Consider the following 22,734-nt stretch of genomic DNA (forward strand, 5'->3'; position numbering starts at 1 on the left):
TATCCCCCCCCCCCCCCCCCCCGCGCGCGTTAGCACACAGACGACAGATGCTAGTAGCATTGTAGTAGCAAGGATTAACTAAGCATGTTTAGCAGCCATCAAGTCCAAGCATCACTGTTGTCTGTTGTGTTGAGACACGTCAGTCGTTTGTTCACCACCCGGCAAAAGTCCTCCGAAACCATCGCCCGACGCATCCGTCCGTCTTCAGTCGTCTGCACGTTGGCGTAGGCACGGCATAAGCCGCTGCCGATAAGTTCGCGTCGTTTAAATTAGCGTGGCAGAGCAAACACTGGGGTGCTTCAAAGCCAAGGCTAGCAATCCTAGTATATGCACCTGTCGACTGTCGTTGCTGGAGCAAAGTTCACGGAGGCCTGACAGCTACGTGTACGATAAAATACCGCGCTGCAGTGTAATCTTGTGTTTGCCCTATGTGCGAAGGATTTTGTTTTCCATGCCAGCCAACCAGCCTTGACAGGAGTTGAAAGTTTTTTTTTATCTATCTGCCACCTACTTAATGCTGTTTTTTTCCTTCTGATTTAGAAGAACGTCTCTCTCTTTGCTGGTGTGAGCTGTGCAAAAGACAACCGCTGAGCAGCTTTGGGTTAGACGAAAGTGATGGTGAAAATTTGGTTGTGATAGTCGACTATTCGGCCGATCAATCCTTTATCAAACAAGTTATTATGTCAGCAGCGACAGAACATCTTTACTCCGTCTTTATGAGGCAGTGGTTACGTGTTTTCCTTGGAGAAGGGATTTCCTCCCGTTTTTTAAGAGGAGGACGGGATTTTTATAGGGGGAAAAAAATCAAGAGTCAAGATCGACCAATGGCAATACTAACAATAAGGCCCGTCAAGATGCTAAGCTGGCGAAGGCCCATGAGGCCCAGCCCACCAAGCTTTCTGTTGGCGGTTCTTCCCTAGTCCCCTCTAAACCCCGCCGCTTCGGCTTTCCCCTACTCTAATCCCGACCGCCGCGCTAGCTACTCTCCGTTTCGCCCTCGCCTCGACCTCGCGCCTGAGGCGGCCGCTGCTCGTCTGCTCCGATGGCGGTAAGCTCCCCTAGCTTTCCACGGCTCGCTCTCGACCCCTCTTTCTAGGCGGTTTGCATACTAGATCTGTTCGCACTTCTGATTAGTCGTCGTGTGATTTGGCGTCGTCGACTATTCTCGTACCCGGATAATTTGAGGTTATGCGCGCGATGTTTGTGTAGGTGTCGCGTATGGGGTGTTTGGGAGTATCGTGTGGCTGAAGTGCGGAGGACGTTGAGGGTGGAGATACCTAGGTTGAATTCCTGGAAGTTAGATACGAGATAGGTGAGGCCTAGGGTTTGGGATATTTGAAGCAATCAGCTGTTGAATTTGGATGTGGGGAAATTGTTGAAGAATAATTTGATGGTGCACCAGTATAGGCACCAGAAGTTCAGAGATTATGAAGGGAGGTTAATTTTTACCTGAATCTTGTAATGCTGGAATGCCCTCATCTTTGGAACTCATTGGGATATAATGAGTTCCCTCGCATGAATTGGGGGTTCCTTCTCTCTGCCATGGTTTCTGTACTCTGCGTGTAGCCAATATCCTGGGTTGTGTTCTGGATGGATTTTTCCTGTCTTGCCTCACCACCGAACTGTTGTATCCATATAGCCAATGCACCTGCTAGTCTTGTTATGGATGCCACGGCTTCTGATATTTGTCTTCTTTACCTATCAGAAGTTGAGCCCAGTCGTTTCACCTTTGCCAGTCTGGTTCTGGTATCACGTTTGCAATTGTCTCTGCTAGCTTAGTCCCAAGGTGCATTCGTATTTGTCTGCAAGTGTGCACATACATAGTTGATTACTGTTTTGTACTACTTCAGTTAATGAATTTAATTGTGATCTAACATCAGGTGAAAAGCATCAATTCCTAATGAGCTTGGCAGGGTGTATGCTGCTAAGCTCAATTTCAAGTCTTGTAGCTGCAGAATAAATTTGAAAAACACTAAGATAATCATCTAGATAAGAAAATGGCTGCATCTGATTTATTTGTTGACCTGTTTATATATCTTTGCCATGGTAGTTAACTTTTTGTGGATGATTAGTCTGATATCAATTAAGGCTGAGCCGTTCGGTTTGTCATGCAGGCCTAACGTTTTGATCTTTTTAATGCACCAGACTCATGTGGTGCCTTGTAGTAAAATGTCATGCTTCCATTACCATTCCATAATGGAAAGATATCATTTAGTTGACCCATGGAATTCACTAATGAACTAAGAAGTCCAATGAATGCAATGATTTTTTTATATATATTTGCCTGCCACAATGACTCATGATATTTTGGTACACTTACTAAGGGATTCTTGCTTTGTGCAGACTGTGCCAGTTAACCCAAAACCTTTCTTGAACAACCTGACAGGGAAGCCTGTAATTGTCAAACTTAAGTGGGGTATGGAGTACAAAGGTATTCAGTTTGTTTCAGTTTTCAACGGTTACAATTTTTTATTTTCTAGATACTGTGCCTACCCTTAACCATACTTATAAGCCTTTATTTTTACTTTCTCAGGTTATCTTGTTTCTGTGGACTCTTATATGAACCTTCAGGTACTATTAGATATACCATTTGTTGTTCTTTTTTAAAAAAATATTATCTATTGAATATGAAGCGACATGCAAAATTCATTACTACTTTTTCTCTACTGCATGCAGCTTGCTAACACAGAGGAGTACATTGATGGGCAATTCTCTGGAAACCTGGGAGAGATTTTGATCAGGTAGCCTTTTTTATCCTTGTTTCGACCCTGTGCCAAGTAGTGTTGCCTTGTAAATTGAGAAAACCCAGCAAAAGCTTGCATGATGTCACCCTCTTGCTCTAATCTGACTATGCTAATGGTAGTATGGATCCGCAGAAGTTACATTTCAAGGAAAGCTAGGGGTCCTTAAAAACCATAATGTCTTTGAACTTTTTAGAACTGGGATGTTGGGTCAAATAGTTGGGAATCTGGGATGCATCTTCATGTCCAGTCTTTTGCTTCTGTTATTTGATCAAACTAAGCTCTTTTGCATTATTGCATATTCAGTTGGCTCTCGTATGATTCATTTATGCTTGTTCATTCTACAGGTGCAACAATGTTATGTACCTCCGAGGTGTTCCAGAGGATGCGGAGATAGAGGATGCGGAGTGAGAAGACTTGAACCATGTTTAGATCGATTGATGTAATATGATTCTGACGTGTTTGGGTGTGCTGGTGACAACCTATTCTACCGAACCCTAGCTTTGAGCTTTATGAGTGATGAAGCATGCCATTCTGCTTTCAGTTAAGACTGCACTTTCATTCTGCTGAGTGTTTCAACTGAAATCTAGGACTAGAGATGATGTTCAGACTTATTTCAGTTCCTGTCATGCTGCTGAATGTGGGAAGTATCAGATTTCTTGACCAATTCCTCTTTTGCCTGCCAAATGAAATTATCTGAATGTGAGATTGCACAAATCATCGCTAGCCAGATTAATATATGTTCCTAGCCCTGTCATCAGATTAATTGAAATCTGCATGTTGCAGTTCATAGCAAAGTAGCTACAAACTACTGTTGTTCACTCGTTCTGCTGAATTTGCAAGTATGAGATTTGAACTTTCCTTGCTAACTAAAATTATCTGGGTCTTGAACAAGTCAACCATATTAATCCAGTGAATGTGGAAGTATCAGATATGGACTTGAACAAGATTATCCCTAACCAAATAAGGCAAAACAATCGGCTTTGTTGGATACTTCGATCATATGAAATGAAAATTGCATGTTGCAGATTATAGCACACTGGCTACACGACGAAATCAAAATGATGAAATTGGTCTAACTAGTTTATCCAAGCATACCCGATTACCTGAATCACTGCCGTCTATCTGTTGCAAACTTGCAATCTACCCTATTCACATTTGCAAATGCAGCCATGTCGCGATCCCGAGCGCCACGACGACCCCACTCCCCCAGCTCGCCGCGTTGTGTCCGGCGGCGACCGATGGTGGTAGCTTCGCCGCCATGCCACCGTGCCCGCTAGGGATCGGAATGACTCCTGTCTCCACTGGCACCGGCGAGGGATTATCTACGAGGTTTGGCGTCGGCACAGGCTTGATCGGGCTCGGGACCAGCGGGCCGGACCCAACGGGCGGCGGCGCCTGGGGTCCGGGCGCCGGCGCCGGCGACGGTGCCTGGCCCGGCGGCGCCACCATGTGCCTGCTCGCCCTCGGCGGGAACGCCCGCGGGACCCTGATGCCCGGCGGGATGACGAAGCCGCTCACCTGCAGCACGGCGACGCTGTACGGTTGCGCGGCGACCTGCCTCTCGACAATGGCGTTCCGGAGCCCCACGGGCGCCGCGGAGGTGATGATCGTGCCGCGGCCGCCGTCCCCGGAGCAGACGCGGAGGAACCCCACGCCGCGCGGTGGCGCGCGCAGAGCCTGCAGCAGCGTGGTGACCACGGTCCCGTCGCCACCGCGGCCCCGCCGCAGCGCGCCGAGCCTGGGCTCGTCGACGTAGTCGAGCACGACGTGGAGCGCGAGGAGGTCCGCCAGCAGCGACCGCGGGACGCGCGGCATGCCGCCGAACGCCGCGGCGACGGCGGTGTTGTTGGGGGCCAGAAGGGTGACCTTGTCGCGGCCGCGGATGGCGAGCGCGACGCTGGTCTCGGTGAGCATGGCGCTGAAGGTGCTGAACTCCGGGAAGCCGGCGAGGATCTTGGTGATGTCGATGGCGCCCGCACCCGCGCCGAAGCCGGCGCCGAGGCTGCGCGGCGCGGGGAGGAGGACGGCGAGCGTGGCGAGGAGCAACGGCAGCTTGCTGGTGGGCGCCATGCGGCCGCGCGGGAGAGCACAGAGCACGCAGATTCGCGGAAGCAGTGGAGGTTCAGGCAACTGGCAACTGAGCTCGGTCGGCATATATAGCGTGTATGTGAGGTGATCGAAGCAGGTTGAGGTGGCGGGAAGGGAGTGAAGCGAGGCGTCTGGTCAGTTGGGTGGCTGACCAGTTCATGCACTGGACACGGATCAGAAAAAAGGGCCTGGAGCGTGTAATCTGTGGCTGATGTCTTGTGGCATGACCGCGTGACAATACAGACATGCCTGACCAAATTTTTGGCATTGACCGGACATGCATGCGTCTGTTTGGCTTAACGGCTTAACGCCTACTTTTGGCGAGCCAATCTCTGAATGGCTCCAGCTGTTGATTTTCTTGCTAATTCTGGGCGAAACTCAGGGCGGCCAAATCCTCCGCCAAATATTTGGCAGGACGAGCAGGGGCAAAAATCCAAACAGCCCCACAGTTCCATTTTCTGAATCTAAGGGTAGGGGCCTTGAGAATCCATTGTAATCTTAGCAGACAACATCTCTAACTGGGTTTTTTTGGGAATGTCAGAATTTTTCTAAATCTAAAGTGCAACTAGTGATTGGCGCACGGCCCTGCGCGCGTTTCTGTATGCGATTTCATGCTGTGTCATCTAAGTAGTAGTAAAAATGGATAGGAAATTGATGAAACCATATAGATGATTACAGGGCGAACCATATTAGGTGATCACAGGGCAGCACATACAATACATATAACATTGTTCATGATATAACTGATCACGATGTGTTGAATTCAGCATGATGTAACTGATCACACGGTTAATGGTAGCACAATATGTAGAGATCACCACATATATAACATATATAGTGCATTGCTTTGGGTACTCTAATACCGACGGGGACAGTTTGTGGATAGGCATATATGTTCTATAATATTGTAAACTGAGTCTATTGTTCATGGGGAAAGAAATAGTCATCCCAGATTCTTGTAAACATATCAGAAGTGCATGGTGTCAAGGCAGCTTTTCTAACAATACATCGAAAGGAGAGAGGAAAAGATGCCAATCTGGTTCGATCCATTGCCATTCTCTATCATCCAAATAGCAACTGAACTTGAACGACACTCAAATCTCCTATACCCTGCTTCTCTGTTGAACAGCCTACATAAAAGATGAACATTGTACAGATAAGGTCCTCAAATGTACCTTTTCTATTTCCCCTTTTTCCTGAACTCCATGCATTGTAGGCATTGACAAAGCATAATCTTTGCAAATGAAAAAAGGTAAGAGTATAAATGCAGGAATGAAAATTATACTTAAATCTGTTTTATATTTTAATTAAATTATGTCTGCAACAAAATGTATGAACCTTCAAGCAAAAGAAAACCCAGTGAAGGTTTAAATTTTATTGGATTTGCTTGATTACAGATAAGAGATAACATATGGACAGATTTTTACCCAAGTGCAGAAGGCACGGAAGCTTTGAATTTTTTAGGAGTGAGTGACATGCATGACCAGATAGCTGCTGTTCATAGAACCAAAAGCATACTAACTTTTAGATGCTTAACTCATTTGCAATTCTATCCAACCAAATTGACAATAGAAAACATCCCAGATATAGTTGAGTGTGAATAACTTGAATTTGTAGAGGAGAAAGGTATCCTTTTTCAGTGCGAAATATGGACCTAACATAGAAAATGGTTGGAGATACATCCATTATTTCCCTTCTATCTTTGCACAGCTGAAGTATTAAGAAAGTCCACGTTGAATTTGAAAGAGAGCAACTCACTATTCAAACAGGAATCATCTTAGATCTTTAGCCAGGAAAAATAAGTTACCTTAGTCAAGGCATCCCCAATTTTTATCAGCTGAAGTTTTATATAGCTTCAATCAGGCATGTGGCCTGCACATCAATTTCAAACAATAAAAAATGTTATAAAGATTTCAGTGGTTTAAAATTATTTGACATGTAATTGTCAGAATATTAAAAGGGGAATTAGCCATTCTAGAATTTTAAACAGTCATTTACATGTAAATAGGGAATGTGTTAATGGATGAAGAAGAAATGATTGAGGAGGAGGCCATGAATATACAAGGGCGTCAAGGTTATCTGATGGACTGGAGACGTAGTAGCCATACAATTCACTTTAAATGCACAATTCTTCAGTCACCCAGCAGGAAAGTTGCAGAGATTAAAGCGGCGCACCAGACACAACGACGGATTCAGCAGATAGTGGACTGCATCTAGCTAACAAAAAAAATCAATTGACCAAGAAACAAGAAACATTAAGAACCCGATGCAGATGCACATGAATCCGCGTTTTTTTCTGCTACTCAAAAAGTAGGGTTAAGATACTCCTTAAGGAAAAGTAGGGTAGAAGTATGAAAAAACAAACCATACATGTGACTACTACCATGTCAACATGTTTTTCCACAGGATTTTTCTTCTTCAGAAATTGCCATCATTAATCCAAGCTGTGCGCCTGTCTTGCACATGACAAACATAAAAGTGGGTAAACAATAAGACACCACCATCAAAAAGTCATCCAAGATCCCTTCAGAAAATAACATTAATGTTGTGACATGAGCAGAAGTCTATCTTTAATTTGGTAACCTACTAATATGAAACTGAAATAATTGATACATTTTCTGTAAAATTTTAGAAAAAGGAAAGCATGATCCAAAATTAACAACAGAATTTTTTTCTAGAACAAATTAACAACAGAATTTTTTTCTAGAACAAATTAACAACATAATTTTTTTCTAGAACAAATTAACAACAGAATTAGGAAGAGTATTTTTGCCGTAGATAATAATGCTTAGCAGATGTTTTAGAAAACAAATGGCATGTGCACAGAAGAGAAATGGAAATTACAAGCGAGAGATTACAATAACATTATCATAGTTCATATTCTTCTCATATCAGCATTATTTTTCTTCGTTCCTTTGCCAAAAACAATTGTATACATGCTAGAAAATCCAGAGGTCAATAAAACATATAGCGTATCTTAATCAACCTATGAGGCAAATCTGCAAAATAAATAAATGCTCTCTGTCTGTTCTAGTACAATCAAGGAGGCTGACTATAAACTGGAAAAAAATTTTACACCTAGTCAATTGGTACAGAGCCTTAAGAAGTTGCAGAGGAAATTTGAAAGAATGAGAGGAGTACAAAAGGATTTTTCACCGTGCAATCAAACCATGATTAATAAATATAGACATCATGTCATAACTTTCATAGCTTCGCAGATGAAAACAGTTATGTACTGGTAGTCTCCATTGGTAAAGCATAAATAATGAGAAGTCATCTATTTGGAACACATAAACAAATACCAGGCTAAGGTCAACTATTGTGAACCATGGACTTCCTAGAGAACTGCTTCATAAAGAATCATAGCGCATCACATATCTGTGCACTGAGCGCATAACCGTATAGTGATAGTTGCACATGGCAAAGCTAGAGTGTAGCAACGGAAAAATATATCTCCACATCCCAACCGCACAACAATATAGGACCATGGAGTCAAATGCAAGAATAAGCACTACAAGGAGGCAACTGATAATCTTACCAAGATATTGCGATCAAATCTTCACAGGGAGTCTGGACCTTGAGCACAAAGCAAAAGATCATAGCCAAATAAAACCTGCTAACCAATATTGGGTACAATCAGACAAGGGGTAGCAAAGGAAAACGTGAAACGTAGAGATGCAGCAGCAACCGTAATGTAAAGATGACGAAATGCTGCACCACTCACCAGCTGTTCAATCTCAATCAGGACGAGCAGGACTCCTCCCACGAACATGTCACTGCATGAATGCAAATAGTCAAATGAAACAAAGCGTGTTAGTGCTAAAATTCAGGCTGTAAATCAGAGCAGGGAATTGTGTCAGAAAATTTGCAAGTATCCTGACCTGCATAAGAAATACTGGGCAACACCAGAGGAAGAGAGAAAAGAAGGAAAAGGAAAACACAAATCTTGCCCACCAGACCAGGGATGGGGGAAGAGAAACAAATTGATTCACGAGAAAAGTATTCCCAAATTCATTCAACTTGGTAAGGGGGCAACCACATTAGGAGAGATGAAATCGACGAAGGAAAGGAAATCCCCAGATCAGCAACCGGTAGAAACAATCTCCAATACCAAAATCCGAACCACCATGGAGCGGAGGAGCGCCACAAATGGAACCAGGCAAGGAGGGGAGGTGAAGGAAAACCAGCGCTGAAACCCAAAATCCTAGCTACCATGGAATGGAGAAGCGCTACAAATCGAACGAGGCAAGCAGGGGAAGGGGAGGAAACCAGCTCCGAAACTCGAGCAGCGCGGCGAGGGAAGGGAAGCAGGCGTGGACGACGGCCGAGCAGGGATGGCGCGCATAGGCGATGTCTGGTCAGGCGTAGTTTTTTTTTCCTTCTTTTCCTCACGAGGTCAAGAGGTTCCGTTACTGGATGTTTCGCGAGGAGGCCACGAGCTATTTTTGCAGCAGCTGAGCGATGGCGTTACGGAAGAAAGGAACGCCGTAAAAGTTTAATCGTACGGTGAAAATCTTTTTTACTACCGTAGACATCGCGATTACTCTTGCAGGTTGCCGCGTTTGTTGTATTCTAATGAGATGTGTAAAATTCATGTGTTTCAGATACGGCTACCTTTATAGCTAGGCATACGGTCTTTTTTTTTCCTGTTACCTGCTTGTACGGCTACCTGATACATCATCCCTATCATGTTTTTTTTTTTTTGAGATAACATCATCACTATCATGTGATTCAGACACGTGGTATGCTACAACTAATACGTGTTCCCTCGAGGAAGGCGTAATTCGTGGACCAACGACATGTGGGCCCCACGTGAGGATGTGGAGTACGCCTTCAGGAGGGGAAAGCAGCCCGCGCGTAAACCGCCTTGGAGCCTAGCGGTTGCTCGGCGGAGAATTCAAAATTCTCCCATTTCGGCACCGCAACCGCACGTCCGCACCCCAGCACGCCCACCTGTCTCCCCGCGTCTCTGCGCGCCCATGGCCGCCTCCGCCGAGGGCGATCCCTCGCCGCCGCCTCGCGGGTGGCTCTCCGGCCTCGTCTCCGGCGCCGGCCGCCTCCTCGCCGCCGTCCTCGACCCGGAGTCCTCCGCCTCCGACACCACGTCCTCCTCCCCGGAGTCGTCGCAGTCACCGCCGCGCCGCGCCCTCGCCGCTGCTGGTACTCACTCCCCCTTTCTCCCCCAACCCAAATTCCAAATGCCTCGTGAAATGCTTGCGCCGTAATTTCGTGCTGCAGTGTAGGCCGCCCTTGCGCTGCCGGTGCTCAGTGAGGCGCCCGCGTCGCGCTGCGATCATCCCTATCCGTGTACGTTCGTGTGGCGTCATCGATTAGTGGACATGTTGGTGTGGGTGCTGCCGTTACCCGGCAACAGAGCGCAGTTGGGGGAAGTAGGAGCTTGATGTGATTAACTCGTAATTGTGTAGTGAGCAATGAAGTCGATTTAGCGTGAAAATAGAGAGGGAATCGGGTGCTTGAGGGGTTCGGTTCAATATCTAGAACGCTAGGTTCTCTGCCCGGATAACATTTGCGTGTATACTGATCGGGAGAACCTTTGTATTGATGTTAATGAATTTTAAGTCGTTTTGGTTTTCTAGAAAGACATAACGTATATCTAGTTGCCTAAAAAAGCCAAAATGAATTACAATTTGGAATGGAGGAAGTATGTGTTAGGCAGGGCTTTATTCAGAACTTCAACGCTAAGGGAATGGTGTAGATGACCATCTTGCTGTTATGAATGTGTACTGCAAATCTGATCATCACCAGTTCCATGACATTGTCAATTCATTGTCATTGTATACGTTGACTAGCTTTGCAAAAGTTGCTTTCTCAATGATTTAGTGAGTTCCTGATTTGTATTTTTCTTATCAAACAGATGACGGTACTGGGATGTGCGTTGCTTCTGACAGTTATCAGTTAAACTTGGTAAATTGGTTACTTTTGAGAACAGTTATCAGTTATAAATTGTTTTCTTTGCATTTTGGTAGTATTGAAACAAGTAGTTCTCTTTAAGCATGGAAGTGATAAATTGGTCACTTTTGAGAAATTTGTACCATCAAGCTAAGTGCTTTCTTATGTTTGTAGAGTGGAAAGGAGATCGTTTTGAAAGATTCTGGCAATGGATCCTTTGCAGTTGTCTCAGAAATAGACCCAAAAGAAGCTGTAAAGCAGTTGCTTATGCAGGATACTTACTCACGGTATATCCTGTTTCCTTGAATTGTTTATCTTAAATCTTAAGATGTGCAACCTTGTAATCTTGTCTCTTTCGATGTTTAAATTTATATGCTAAAAAAATGTGAGTTTCATTTTCACTGTGTCTTAGTACTTCGTCAGTTTATGTACAGTCTCCATTTGGTAACTGATTTTTTTTTAGAAATGAAAAGCTGACAAGTTTATGACACCAAAATTCAAGAATGTTGTCCCATTGTTATATTCTTGGATCTTGCAGCAAGAAAAGCATGTCATCGAGACATTGACACAAAGATCTGAAACACCCTTCTACTGATTATTTATAGAGCCACTTTGCTGAATAAGCACTTAGTTTCTTTACTGTCTTCTGTTCATAACTGACATTTTCTGCAAGTGAAAAGCTGACAGGTCTGTGACAAAAAAATTCAAGACTGTTGTCCCATTGTTTTCTCCTTAGGATATGGCAGAAAGAAAACCAGAATTCATTGACACAAAGATCTGAAACATGCTGTTCTACTAGTTATTTATATATAGCCAATTCTTGAATAGATTGGACCAGGATGTTTGACTTCTGACCTGTATTTTTAATGCTAGGTCGGAATGTGATGAATTAATAAAAATTATTCAAGAGCGGATGGTAGATTCAGACCCAGGTGTAGATGCACCTGAAATTGTTCTTCCCATTGCATGGCATGCTAGCACTCAGCAACACCCTGTAGCATACTCTTCAAGTCCAAACACCTCTCTCCTGGCAGCATCGGGTATTCCTGATTATACTCCAGTGTTTGACAATACCGTTGAGGAGGAATGGCTGAAGAGAAGTTCAACTACTACCAAAGGCCTTTGCACCAAGAATCGTGACAGGAGTCAGCCTGTGAGTCTTCTTATCTTGAGGAATTATAACTAGGTCTGGTGACCATACCTATCTGAATTCAATAGTTATGTGTCTTCATTATACTTATATGTGCCTGGTCGATACATCGAAGTAAAATATGTTTCTAACTAGTTTCAATGCTGCAAAACACAAAATATGCCATATTGCTTAGCTTTCTGGGCTGTTACTAATTTGTTGCTTTCTCAGTATAAATTTTGTTTTGGTGTAATAACTTCTGACAGTAGCTGTAGTTTTGTGCAATTTTAAGGACCTTGGTAGTGGGACTAAACAGTTTTCTTTCTTGTTGGTGGCATGTCTAACATATTGGATTGAGTAGACATTGCTGCATCTTGTTTGTTTACCGCGTCCTCAAATCTGGAAGTATGCAAACAGTTCTGTGCTGTTGTAAGGACCTTCTGTTGATGCATTGTTGTCAGCTCAAGTAAATTGTTTACTACCTTGTTGATGTCATGCCTATACATTTCAGGCAGAGTAGATACTTTCCTACTGTGTGTTCGATCTTGAAGTACCCAAACATAATGTCACAATCCATTATCCATACGCAGCTGCAGGCCATGAAACGAAGTTATTCTAGCACAGGAGCTGCTTTTGAAGAGTCTCGAAGAGTCAGGCTAAAGCGAAATGATTGCAGCACTTCAGGAAAGAATGACAGTATGTCGCCGTACTTCAGCCACACTAATTCTCTAGTTATGTACTTATGTGAGTATGAGCCTCAAGTGGCTACCTTTTCCTCATCAAATGTTGTTTGTTTATCTCTAGAGTGCACCGTGGGCAATGACTCTTGTTCTGCCTCCAAACTGATGTTTCAAGAAGACATTGAGGGTGCACCCAGGTATCTTGTATGACAGTTCTTTTACTTTCAGATGGCCAATGTTCTGTGGCCGTGGTGGCTAGATACAGCTGCTGGAGGCCTGGAACTTTCAGTAAATAGTTGCTGAATTCTGAAATCTAATACCATCCATCTGGTTCAGCTCATCGATGGGCTTGCAACCAGTGAACAGCTCCAAAAATTTGAAGAGGGGATTCAATTTAGAGAGCAGCATTCCAAGGAATACAAGGTCACCTGCGACTGCCAGCAGAAGTCGTCGCTCGAATGCCAGCAGAAGTCGTCGCTCAAACAATCGCAGCACAGCCAGACCATGGAATGGGCCGCCACAGCCACAGCAGAACAATCCGGCGCCGGCGGGAGTGGAGCCCGACGCGGGCCGCATTCGGGCGAAGAGGCCGGTCGGAAGGCCGAGGAAAGAGCGGAGGTGAGGTGAACCAACATCCATCCACATTCCCTGTTTGCTTTATGGTTCGAAAAATATTGAGATGTGAAGAGTAACTCCAGTGTGCATTTCTCACCCTTGAAGGTCTCGAAAGCTGAAGAAATACACGTAGGCTACAATATTTTTTTGTAAAGCAAAGTCCAGATTACTGCTAACAACAGGTGATTGTTGGTATTGTGTGTATATTTAGTTTAGCCTTAATGTTCTCTGCAGTAGCACATTGGTATATATGGACATATTACACATGCGATGCATCTTCGATCGAGCAGTTCGGCCATGGGTGTGTGTTGTGTTATGTTAGCCGTGAGGGTTCAAACTTCAAAGGTTACTATCGTACTTCCTCCATCCCAAATTATTATCCATTTTAGTTTTTCTAGATGCATAGCTTTTACTATGTACTTATGTCCATGCTAAAGCTATATACCTAAAGAAGTTAAAATGAATATAAATAGTAATTTAGAACGGATGGAGTACTTTTAGTTTCATCTTCAGCGTGGTATTCAATTCGAGCATGGATGGAAACAAAATCGTACTGTTACCATCACTAGAGTAGATTCAGAGTTTCAGACGGTGCCACCAGAGAGCATCTGAATTCATCTGGCACAACGTGTTTGACGGGGCCAGCGTGCATGAACCGACCACGAGTCACGAGGTGGTTTCCTTCCAGGTGCGTTGCAGCCCATGTGCCGAGGAACACATCTGATCTGCATAGCGTGGGCGTGCCACCTGCAGACGGGGCCTTTTGGATTTAACGAATCACTGGGCGCCTTTCGCATCGCAAGGTCACAGCAAGTCATCAACTCAGCAAGGTAATCGCCCAAACCTTTCCCATCATCCGCTTCCTGCAGCTATGCAGCCTACGGAATTGAGCCAGGCTCCAAGAGCACCGCAAAGGACAAAATACTCGTGCGCAATCAGAGAGAGAGAGAGAGGAAAACAAGGGGAAGCAATCCCTTCTCCCAGATGCTCTGTGGTCTGCCATACTTGTTAGAGCACCCGCAGTGTGCCTTCAAACCAAGGCTTCATTTTTCTCTTTCGGCATCGGTTTACACGGGGTTAGCACACTGTAGGACGCGATGCTCAAATGAAAAAAGTCAGCATCGATGGCTGTAGTTTCCTCGATGCCGAGAGTATAGATTATGATTTCTATCGGCAGTTGTACCGCTGCTCACCTGCTCACAGGTTGGCAGTGAGGAGAACATGAGTTTTTTCTTTCTTTTTTTTTTACTGCTAACGGACCCTACATACTGCTCATTTGCTCAACACTGTGGCAAGAGAATAAAATGGAGCACCGGTGGTGATGCGATACTTTCAGGCATCGATATGTATTGTGGCTGCTTTTACACAAAACTATGGCAAGCCATGGTGAGGTATGCACTATTCAACTTTCAACCTTAGAGCTCTTTTGACAAGGTTCCGGCTTCTCCTGCGGCTCTTGCTGGAACCCTACCAAATAGGGATGTTAAAAATGGTTCCACGCCTAGAGCACTAAGGAGCTGGAGCCACCCCGTTTTAAACGGAGGAGCTGGAGAAGGGGATCTTCGTTTTTCTTTTCCAAAATACAAAAAGAGCGCTCATGTACATGTACCCGTTATGATAACATGTCCCTTTGAACACGGTCACGACTACATCTTCCACTTAAACCATAATTCACTCTCAATTACCACCTCTCCCCCTTGGGAGTTAGAACCTTAAACTCCCATCCCCGTCCCAATAAAAACTTCTATTTTCTCACCACATGAACAAGTGATTTTCAAACTCTTATATCTAAACTCCCATTTCCACGGATCCCCTCTCACCAATTAACCCTAACAAAAACAAAACATATTGTAAGTCCTAACCTTCGCTCATGGAAGAGGTGGGTGTAGATAGCTGGATGCACAAAGGATGGTGTGTTCAACGACCCTGAACCCGAGATGAAAGCGCATGATGATGTATCTGGATCTCATTCCTAATGTAGTACATGGACCTATCATGCTTGACCTCAATCAAGCCGCTTAGTTACAATCGGAGACCGAGGTGGGATTGGGGATGAGGTTGGCATGAAGCATGAAGGGGCACATGACCCCTACCATCTCGCTTTGCTATGCCATTGGAGACATGGCCAGCTGGACGTGGCGCAAAATATTGATGGCATGTGATTTTCATGAGGTGTGCAAACGTGGGGATATATATTTATAGCATTCTATGACATACACGATATCCTCTTGATTAGTGGAGGACTAACAATTAATCCAACGGAGAATTAATACACCAGAGAATGATGGCCAAACAATTAATCCAACGGAGAATTAATACACCAGAGAATGATGGCCAAAGAAATTGAAATGATCGTGGGCTTCTAGAGGTGCTAATTTTCCGTCATAAGCTCTTTTTTTTTTCAAATTTTATATCTAAACATTTTGTCGATTATTTGAGCACCCAGATGATTTTAAATGAAAAAAGTTTGAACTATAAAGTTGTAGATCTCGTCGAGATATACAATTTCATGTAAATTTTATCTCCATCCAAGTTCATATGAAAAAGTTATGATTTTTTGAAGATGTACTGCTCAGAGAAGGGAAATTCCGCCGGTTCAACTGACGGTAAGGGTGCTACAGTGCATATTCCGCCATTTCAGTTGGCTATAGCCGATTTCAAATGGCTGTATGCGTATAAATTTGCAATTTTTTATTAGGACATATATTTTTGCTAAATGCTAAAATATAAAAATAAAAAATTCCACAATATCCTCTTGTTTAGTTGTTTCCCGGGCCTTATTGCACATCGATTTTTTGGATTTTTTTTATATTTTTTTTCGATTTTGCAGAAATATAAAGTCGGATGAAAAAATTGCAAATCCAGGCTATTGCCGACGGCTGGGCCGGCGATAAGGCTTTGCCGCCGCCTCAGCCGGCGGTAAGGCGCCGACACCGCGGGCGCGTGTCATTACCGCCACCTGGGCCGGCACTAAGGCCCTACAGCCGTCTGAGGCGGCGGTAAGAACCTGGCCTCCTGCATCACCGCGGTACGACCAGCGCGCAGGTAGTAAGGGTCCTTACCGCCGCCTGGACCGGCGGGGGTTCCCTATGAAACCCTCCGCAGCCAAGCCTCAAGCCTCCCAGCTCTCCTGATTCAGATTTGTTGTTTTTGAGAGGAGAACCGGAGAGGGAGAGAAGGAAGGGAAGGAAGAAAGAAAGAGAGGAAAGAAGGGGAAGAAGCCTCCTAGTCATCAGGTAAGTTTTTTAATGTCGTAGTATAGTAGATCTAAAAATATCTTATGGTTTTAGATGCTAAAAATCTAGCTTAGTTTGTACAGTAGATTCGATATTTAGTTCATAGTTTAGTATTTAGATCTACAGATATGTTGTGTGCTTTTAGACGTTAAAAATGTAGCTTAGTTAGTATAGTAGATTCGGTTTTTAGTTCATAGTTTAGTATTTAGATCTAGAAGCATTTAGTATTATAGTTTCATGAAATTTTAATATTTTTATTATACAACCGTAGGATGCCAAGGCGTGGAAAAGCTGGAAAACCAAGGTAATCTCAGTGCACGTTATTACGTTAATTGGTAGTCGTATGATTTAATCTTAGTTGCTTCCAGTTCTTACAACGAAAATGGTAAAGGTGGAGTGGTGTTTCATTGACCGGAAATGCCTTCGACCCTTTGCCTCTGCCTAGTGGTGTTCCAGTGCCCATGTGCTTTTGCGGCGATCCTTGCAAGGTAGCCAAGTCCGATGGAGAGGACACGTATAGGCAGAGGTATTGGATCTGTTCCAATTTTGCGTTTGGATGTGTTCCAATTTTACGTTTGAGCCTACACTTCGTCAGCGCCGCATTAACAAGATGGTGAGGAATTGATATTGTGCAATAATTATTTTATGTCGTATGACATTTTGAATGATTTTTTTATTTTGTAATAATTACATTTGTTGCAGACCCCTCCACCACTATGTGATTTTGAGCAGTGGATTGACACTGAGATCAAGCCGGAGGACAAGGAGGAGATGCAATACATGTTGCGTTGGGCGGCAGAGAACAAGGAGAGGATGGAGAAGAGGCTCAGAGAGGAGGCTGCAGAGAAGGAGCACAAGGAAGAAGAGGAGAGGAGGCGTCTCGCTGCGGAGAGGGAGTAAAGGGAGAGGAAGCTTGAGCGTGCACGCCGAGCGAAAGCAGCGATCGAGGAGAACCCCGATGCCCTGAGGAAGGGAAAGTGGTATCGTTGTACTCAGTAGGCTCTGTTATTGGCTAGTACTCCGTTGTGTGCGGTTGGACCTTTTGTTGTGTGTTCATGGTTTATTCATGGATAATGTTGTGTACTGTTGGACCTTTCATTGTGTTGTGCTTAGGTCATGTACTCCGTTATTTAACGTACAACTTTCATTCATAGTGATCGATTATTTTAATTGTGTGCTTTTAATTCTTAATTGGGAAATATTTAGACTTGTACAGTGAACGCACGTGAATATTGAAAAGTATTTAACTTCTTATCTAGAATAAACAAACAACTATGTAACACTAAACCAAGCTTACTAACTAACTTTATCATAGCCATGCACCACAATAAATAAATCTAATAATGTTACCGAAAAACTATATTGTAATACCTAACAAAAAATCATAATTTACTAGTTACATTTATCACAGTGATTTATCAGAACAAACAAATCTAATATGTTACCGAAAAATTATATTCGAATATATAACAAAAAATCATAATTTACTATCTAGGTTTATCATAGTCATTTACCAGAACAAACAAATCTAATATTATTACCTAAAAACTACAATGTAATACCTAACCAAAATATCAGAATTTACTAACTACATTTATCATAGCCATTTACCATAACAAATAAATCTAATAATGCTGACTCTATTTTACTGTATAAGCTAAATCAGTTATACTAACTAAGCTACATTTTCCTATATCTAAATACAGCTAAAAGTTTCTAAGTCTAGATCTAGATCCACTATTATTTCTAAATCTAGATCTACATATATGTCTAAATCTCAGATCCACTAATATTTTTAAATCTAAATCTAATCTAAACTATACTATAGTATACTATACTAAACTACGAGATAAAAAAAATTATCTGAGAAAGACGGAAGAAATTTCTTCCCTCTTCCCCCTCCTCCTCCTTTCTTTCTTTTTTTTTCTTTCCTCCTCCTCCTCTTCTCTCTTTCTTTTTTTCCTTCCCTCCTTTCCTCTTTCTCTTCCTTCCTCTTTCTCCGACTCGCTACCTGGCGCGCACTAGTGCGGGGGAAGAGGAGGGGCGTGGGCGGGTTTTATAGAGGGCGACTGTCGCCGGTCCAAGCGGCGGAAGGGCCTTACCGCCGCCTGGGCCGGCGACGGCGCCTTGACTCACGCGCGGCAGTTATGGTGCCTGCTGACCGTTAGGCAGGAGGGCCCCGCCGCCGGCTGAGGCGGCGGTAAGGTCTTATCGCCGGCCCAGCCGGCGGCAATAGCCTAGATTTGCAATTTTTTTCATCCGACTATATATTTCTGCAAAATCGAAAAAAATATATAAAAATAAAAAAATCGATTTTTTGCGGGCCTTTGGTTGCGCGCGGCATGTGGCCCATTACTTAACCGAGCGCGCAATTCGCCACAAACAAACCTAGGATGGGCCGGGTCGGGCTGAGAGGCCGAGACAAAAAAGAAAGGACCTGACGGACTTTCCTAAAAAAAGAGAAAAACCCTGACGGGCACACTCTAACATCCCGCTGTCGCTCCTGTGTCCTGTCTCGCCGTTGCTCCGACGAGCCCGCCGCCGCCGGCGGACCCCTCTTCTGTCGACTGTCGGGGCAATCAAACCAAGGCGGCCGGCCACAAGAGGAGCTTCCGGCTGCGGCACGCTTAAGGGCTATTTGAATACTAAGGTTAAAGTTCATCTCTTCTCGAGTCGAATGTTTGGATATTAATTAGAAGAACTAAACATAAGCCAATTATAAAACTAATTGCAAAAACCCTATACTAATTCGCGAGATGAATCTATTAAGCCTAATTAATACATTATTAGCAAATGGACTGTAGCGTCACATTGTCAAGTCATGGACTAATTAGGCTTAATAGATTCGTCTCACGAATTAGCCTCCATCTGTGCAATAAATTTTATAATTAACTTATATTTAATACTCCTAATTAATATCAAACATTCGATGTGACAGGAGCTAAAGTTTAGCTTGAGGAAGGCAAAAAAGTCGTGGGCCTGTTCGCTTCAGCTTATAAGCCCGCTGACCTTTCTCCTCTCCTTCCCGAGCTTCCTGCTGCGTCGAACCCCATCGGAGCTCGCCAGCCACACGGAGGGAGGAACTCTACATATTTAGTTGCAGTTTGTCTGGGACGAACTGTGTTAGATTGAGTGAGTATATGTATAGTGCAAGAATCACATTACATGCATATCTTTAACTTTTTACATACATGTATATTTCATTCACTATATTATTACATCATTCTCTCTACACTATGCATCTAGGACAATTGCTGATATTGAAGAATCAGAAAACCGAGCTCGCAATCAAGCTGAATATTTGAGGAGCAGTCTAGAGGAGCATAGTCTTGAGCTTTGAGTAAAAGCGGCAGGTGAAGCTGAAGCTGCATGCCAGCAAAGGCTTTCCTTTGCTGAAGCAGAACTGGAAGAGTTAAGGGCCAAAGTAGATGCATCTGAAAGGTTGGCTTTCTGCTCCAGGGAACAAAGTTATATTAACAAGCTAGAACAATTGATGGTTGTTGATTCTTTTAATTCAACTTATCTAAAAATGTCTAATCCATACTATCACCTGTATGATCTGTTTGTCAGAGATGTTGTGGAACTCAAGGAGGCGATAAGAATTAAAGAGGCTGAAGGAGATGCCTATATTTCTGATATTGAGGTTAATTTATTTTTTTATTATCATTACTTTTTTGGGTATGCGTGAAAGCCTATGATATTTGCATACAGACAATCGGTCAAGCATATGAAGACATGCAAACACAAAATCAGCATCTTCTTGAACAGCTTGCTGATAGAGAGGACTTTAACATAAAGGTATTTAATAGTTCTCCTTTTATCCTTTTTACGTCAAAACTACAAACTCGTGGCATACGGATTGAAGATAGATGCCGAGAGTATTTTATGCTAATGTTCACGTAACACTGCCTTCTTTGTAAGCTTTGACAGTCTTGGTATTTCTACCTTAGCACAGCAGAATAGGTACATAAACAATCAACCATATTTTGATGTGCCATGAATCGTGAACTGCTGGCAAGCAAGGAAAAAGGATCTAAATGAGAAACATCATCTACTAGTTTTGTGGGTTTTATGGTGTATTTTGTAGACTGTTTACTGACATATATAGAGGCAAAGAGCTTCGCTTAAGGCTGTTTGATGACCTCACTGTGCCTGTGTCTATTAGCCATGCAGTCATTGCTGGAGGATATAAGCACATTAACCATTACAAACTCTGTTTGCAGTTTTGCATTGGCAAAAGCTAGCTTTCCTTCACTTATTGGCTGCTATCAGTAACTTAATTCTCATCTGACAGCTGGTATCCGATAGTGTGAAGATGAAGCAAGCTTCTAGTTCCCTTCTCTCTGAAAAGCTTATGTTGGAGAAACAACTCCAGCAAGTTCATACTTCACTGGAGTCATCCAAACTGAAAATGGCCCGTGGTGAAGAGCAGGTAGTTTCCTACTTCTGTTGTAATAATACTTCTTTTATATAGTACCATCTGTTGGTAACCTGCAGTCACTAAAATTAATTATGTGCCAACACATTCCTAGAAAATTTTTGTGATAGCAAACATTAACTTAAAAAATGTAAATTTGATCTTACTGTTAACACTTGGAAGTGAGCCAGTTTTAAAAGTGGTTTACTCGAATGATTTTACAGATGAAGACTTGTGTAGAACAAGCTATAAAAACATCAGCTGAAAACAGACATCTTACGATTAGCCTGGAAAGGGCTGTGCTGGACGTATCCAACACAGAGAAGGAGCTCAAGTGGTTTCGGTCCTCTGTTGGATCCTCTGAGAAAGATTATGAGCAGACTCAGCAAAAGATATCTGAGCTGAGGATGTTGCTAGAGAATGAGAAGTTAGGCTGCTGTTAAGCTTCTTTTACAAGTCGATCGTGCTATGCTGCTGGCCTCTCACCACTTTCACGTTACCTTTACTTTTTCTAGGAGTGAGAGGCGGCGGCTTGAGGAACAATATGAAGAGGTGAAAAACGAAGTTAAGGAGCTGACTTCTGAGACTGAAGAGACTACTATCCAGAAGCTCCAGGATGAAATAAAAGAATGCAAGGCTATTCTCAAGTGTGGCGTCTGCTTTGACCGGCCTAAAGAGGTAACATATAATGTGCTGTACAGCTTATGTTTTTTTTGAATGACCTAAACCTGTTTCTTAATCAAGATGGCAGAGATTTACACCTTACTTCACAAGCTCCTGTTTCGTTGTTAATCTCTTGGATGTTGGATGGTAGTTTGGCTGCCTAAGCTGATGAGGGTCCTATTTCTCTTCTTGTTCGTTAACAGGTTGTGATTACCAAATGTTTCCACCTATTCTGCTCACCATGCATCCAGAGGAACCTTGAGATTCGCCACCGGAAATGTCCCGGCTGTGGAACTCCATTCGGGCAAAATGACGTTCGGGAGGCGAAGATATGAAGCTTCTCCAAACTGAGACTGACTTGGTGTTTGACTAGCATTGACCTGAGGCTGCTTCTCCCTTGTGAATATAGTCATGTTCTCTGGGCAAATATCTAGATCTATTGTACCGTACATAGATGCTTCCTTATAGAAAAGGGGAAAATGATTAGAAGAAAGGAAGTTCGTGAACTTAATTGCAGTCATGCATGCCCCTGTTTCAGAGCAACTTTAGAAATATCCCCTATTCGTTAACTAAGGAAGGGTTTGTGATGGTGAATCTAGTTATGTAAGTTTCATGTAACATATGTAAATATTCATACCTTTAAGCAATCAAATTTTTAAAAGGTTGACAACACACATTCTAGGATTTTTTTCGATAAGGGAAGATTTTATTAATCAAGATTGTTACATCGAATTGATACAAAGATCTTGAAGTACTTCCGGCCTTTGCACAACTAGGATATACATATGCCTAAAAAGCAAATAAAAGTCCGGCGCATTAACAACATTCAATCCGATGACTAGACTGCCACCCATGTACCGGTAAAAAACTTCTTGGCCACTGCTCCAAACGCTTGAGACGCTGCTGTGCTGCTGTAACCAAGTCCGGAGTAGATGGCAATTGAGATAGACCCACACCCATGGCCATCGCCCATATGTACGTACGTGGATCCAAACCGGGGGAGATAGGGGGTGCAGCTAAGACCTAGCTACGCACTCGTATCCGAATTCCAAACCGTTCTCCAGGGCTACCCGTGTGTAGCATCTTTCCCGCTTCACAACAGAACAGATCCACACATATATTCCGCTAAATTGTACTACTCCACCGTGTCAGCTCGCTGCATCTACTAGCTCTAGCTTACTACGACGCAGCTCCTGCATGGCTGCATATATGGTCGGCTCGGCTCGGCTCTTGCCTCTTGGACGTACGGCCC

General features: G+C 43.4%; 4 protein-coding genes and 1 long non-coding RNA gene across 9 annotated transcripts; 3 read left to right on the forward strand and 2 right to left on the reverse strand.

The window, feature by feature from the left end:
- Positions 1-900: 900 nt before the first annotated feature.
- LOC101769645 (probable small nuclear ribonucleoprotein F) lies at positions 901-3,408 on the forward strand. Its single transcript, XM_004951661.4, has 5 exons — positions 901-1,048; positions 2,344-2,431; positions 2,534-2,571; positions 2,677-2,741; positions 3,089-3,408. Exons 1-5 carry the CDS (start codon positions 1,043-1,045, stop codon positions 3,150-3,152), a joined length of 261 nt encoding a protein of 86 aa, XP_004951718.1. The 5' UTR covers positions 901-1,042; the 3' UTR covers positions 3,153-3,408.
- LOC101783278 (fasciclin-like arabinogalactan protein 3) lies at positions 3,358-4,814 on the reverse strand. Its single transcript, XM_004954633.1, has 2 exons — positions 4,173-4,814; positions 3,358-3,420 (listed from the first exon to the last, which is right to left on the reverse strand). Exons 1-2 carry the CDS (start codon positions 4,812-4,814, stop codon positions 3,358-3,360), a joined length of 705 nt encoding a protein of 234 aa, XP_004954690.1.
- Positions 4,815-5,551: 737 nt separating this feature from the next.
- LOC101770050 lies at positions 5,552-9,257 on the reverse strand. 5 transcript variants are annotated; one of them, XR_001164075.2, is made up of 6 exons: positions 8,714-9,257; positions 8,557-8,608; positions 8,371-8,445; positions 6,831-7,284; positions 6,640-6,704; positions 5,552-5,962 (listed from the first exon to the last, which is right to left on the reverse strand). It is a non-coding gene; the product is annotated as an uncharacterized LOC101770050 (long non-coding RNA). The 5 variants fall into 5 exon arrangements; XR_001164074.2 differs by having other exon boundaries at positions 6,640-7,284; XR_001164076.2 differs by having other exon boundaries at positions 6,640-7,288.
- A 525-nt stretch (positions 9,258-9,782) lies between these two features.
- On the forward strand, positions 9,783-13,441 carry LOC101770318. The gene is made up of 8 exons (XM_022823567.1): positions 9,783-9,992; positions 10,708-10,757; positions 10,917-11,029; positions 11,616-11,895; positions 12,462-12,567; positions 12,676-12,748; positions 12,888-13,169; positions 13,272-13,441. Exons 1-8 carry the CDS (start codon positions 9,812-9,814, stop codon positions 13,297-13,299), a joined length of 1,113 nt encoding a protein of 370 aa, XP_022679302.1. The 5' UTR covers positions 9,783-9,811; the 3' UTR covers positions 13,300-13,441.
- Positions 13,442-14,549: 1,108 nt separating this feature from the next.
- On the forward strand, positions 14,550-21,817 carry LOC101783684 (E3 ubiquitin-protein ligase BRE1-like 2). The gene is given in 8 exon segments (XM_012844575.1): positions 14,550-14,557; positions 19,649-19,843; positions 19,973-20,045; positions 20,114-20,200; positions 20,697-20,834; positions 21,044-21,246; positions 21,335-21,497; positions 21,686-21,817. Coding segments are annotated over 8 exon segments (999 nt in total).
- The last annotated feature ends 917 nt before the right edge of the window (positions 21,818-22,734 follow it).

The sequence above is a fragment of the Setaria italica genome, chromosome I (genome assembly GCF_000263155.2).
Source record: "Setaria italica strain Yugu1 chromosome I, Setaria_italica_v2.0, whole genome shotgun sequence".
Classification (NCBI taxonomy): Eukaryota; Viridiplantae; Streptophyta; class Magnoliopsida; order Poales; family Poaceae; genus Setaria; species Setaria italica.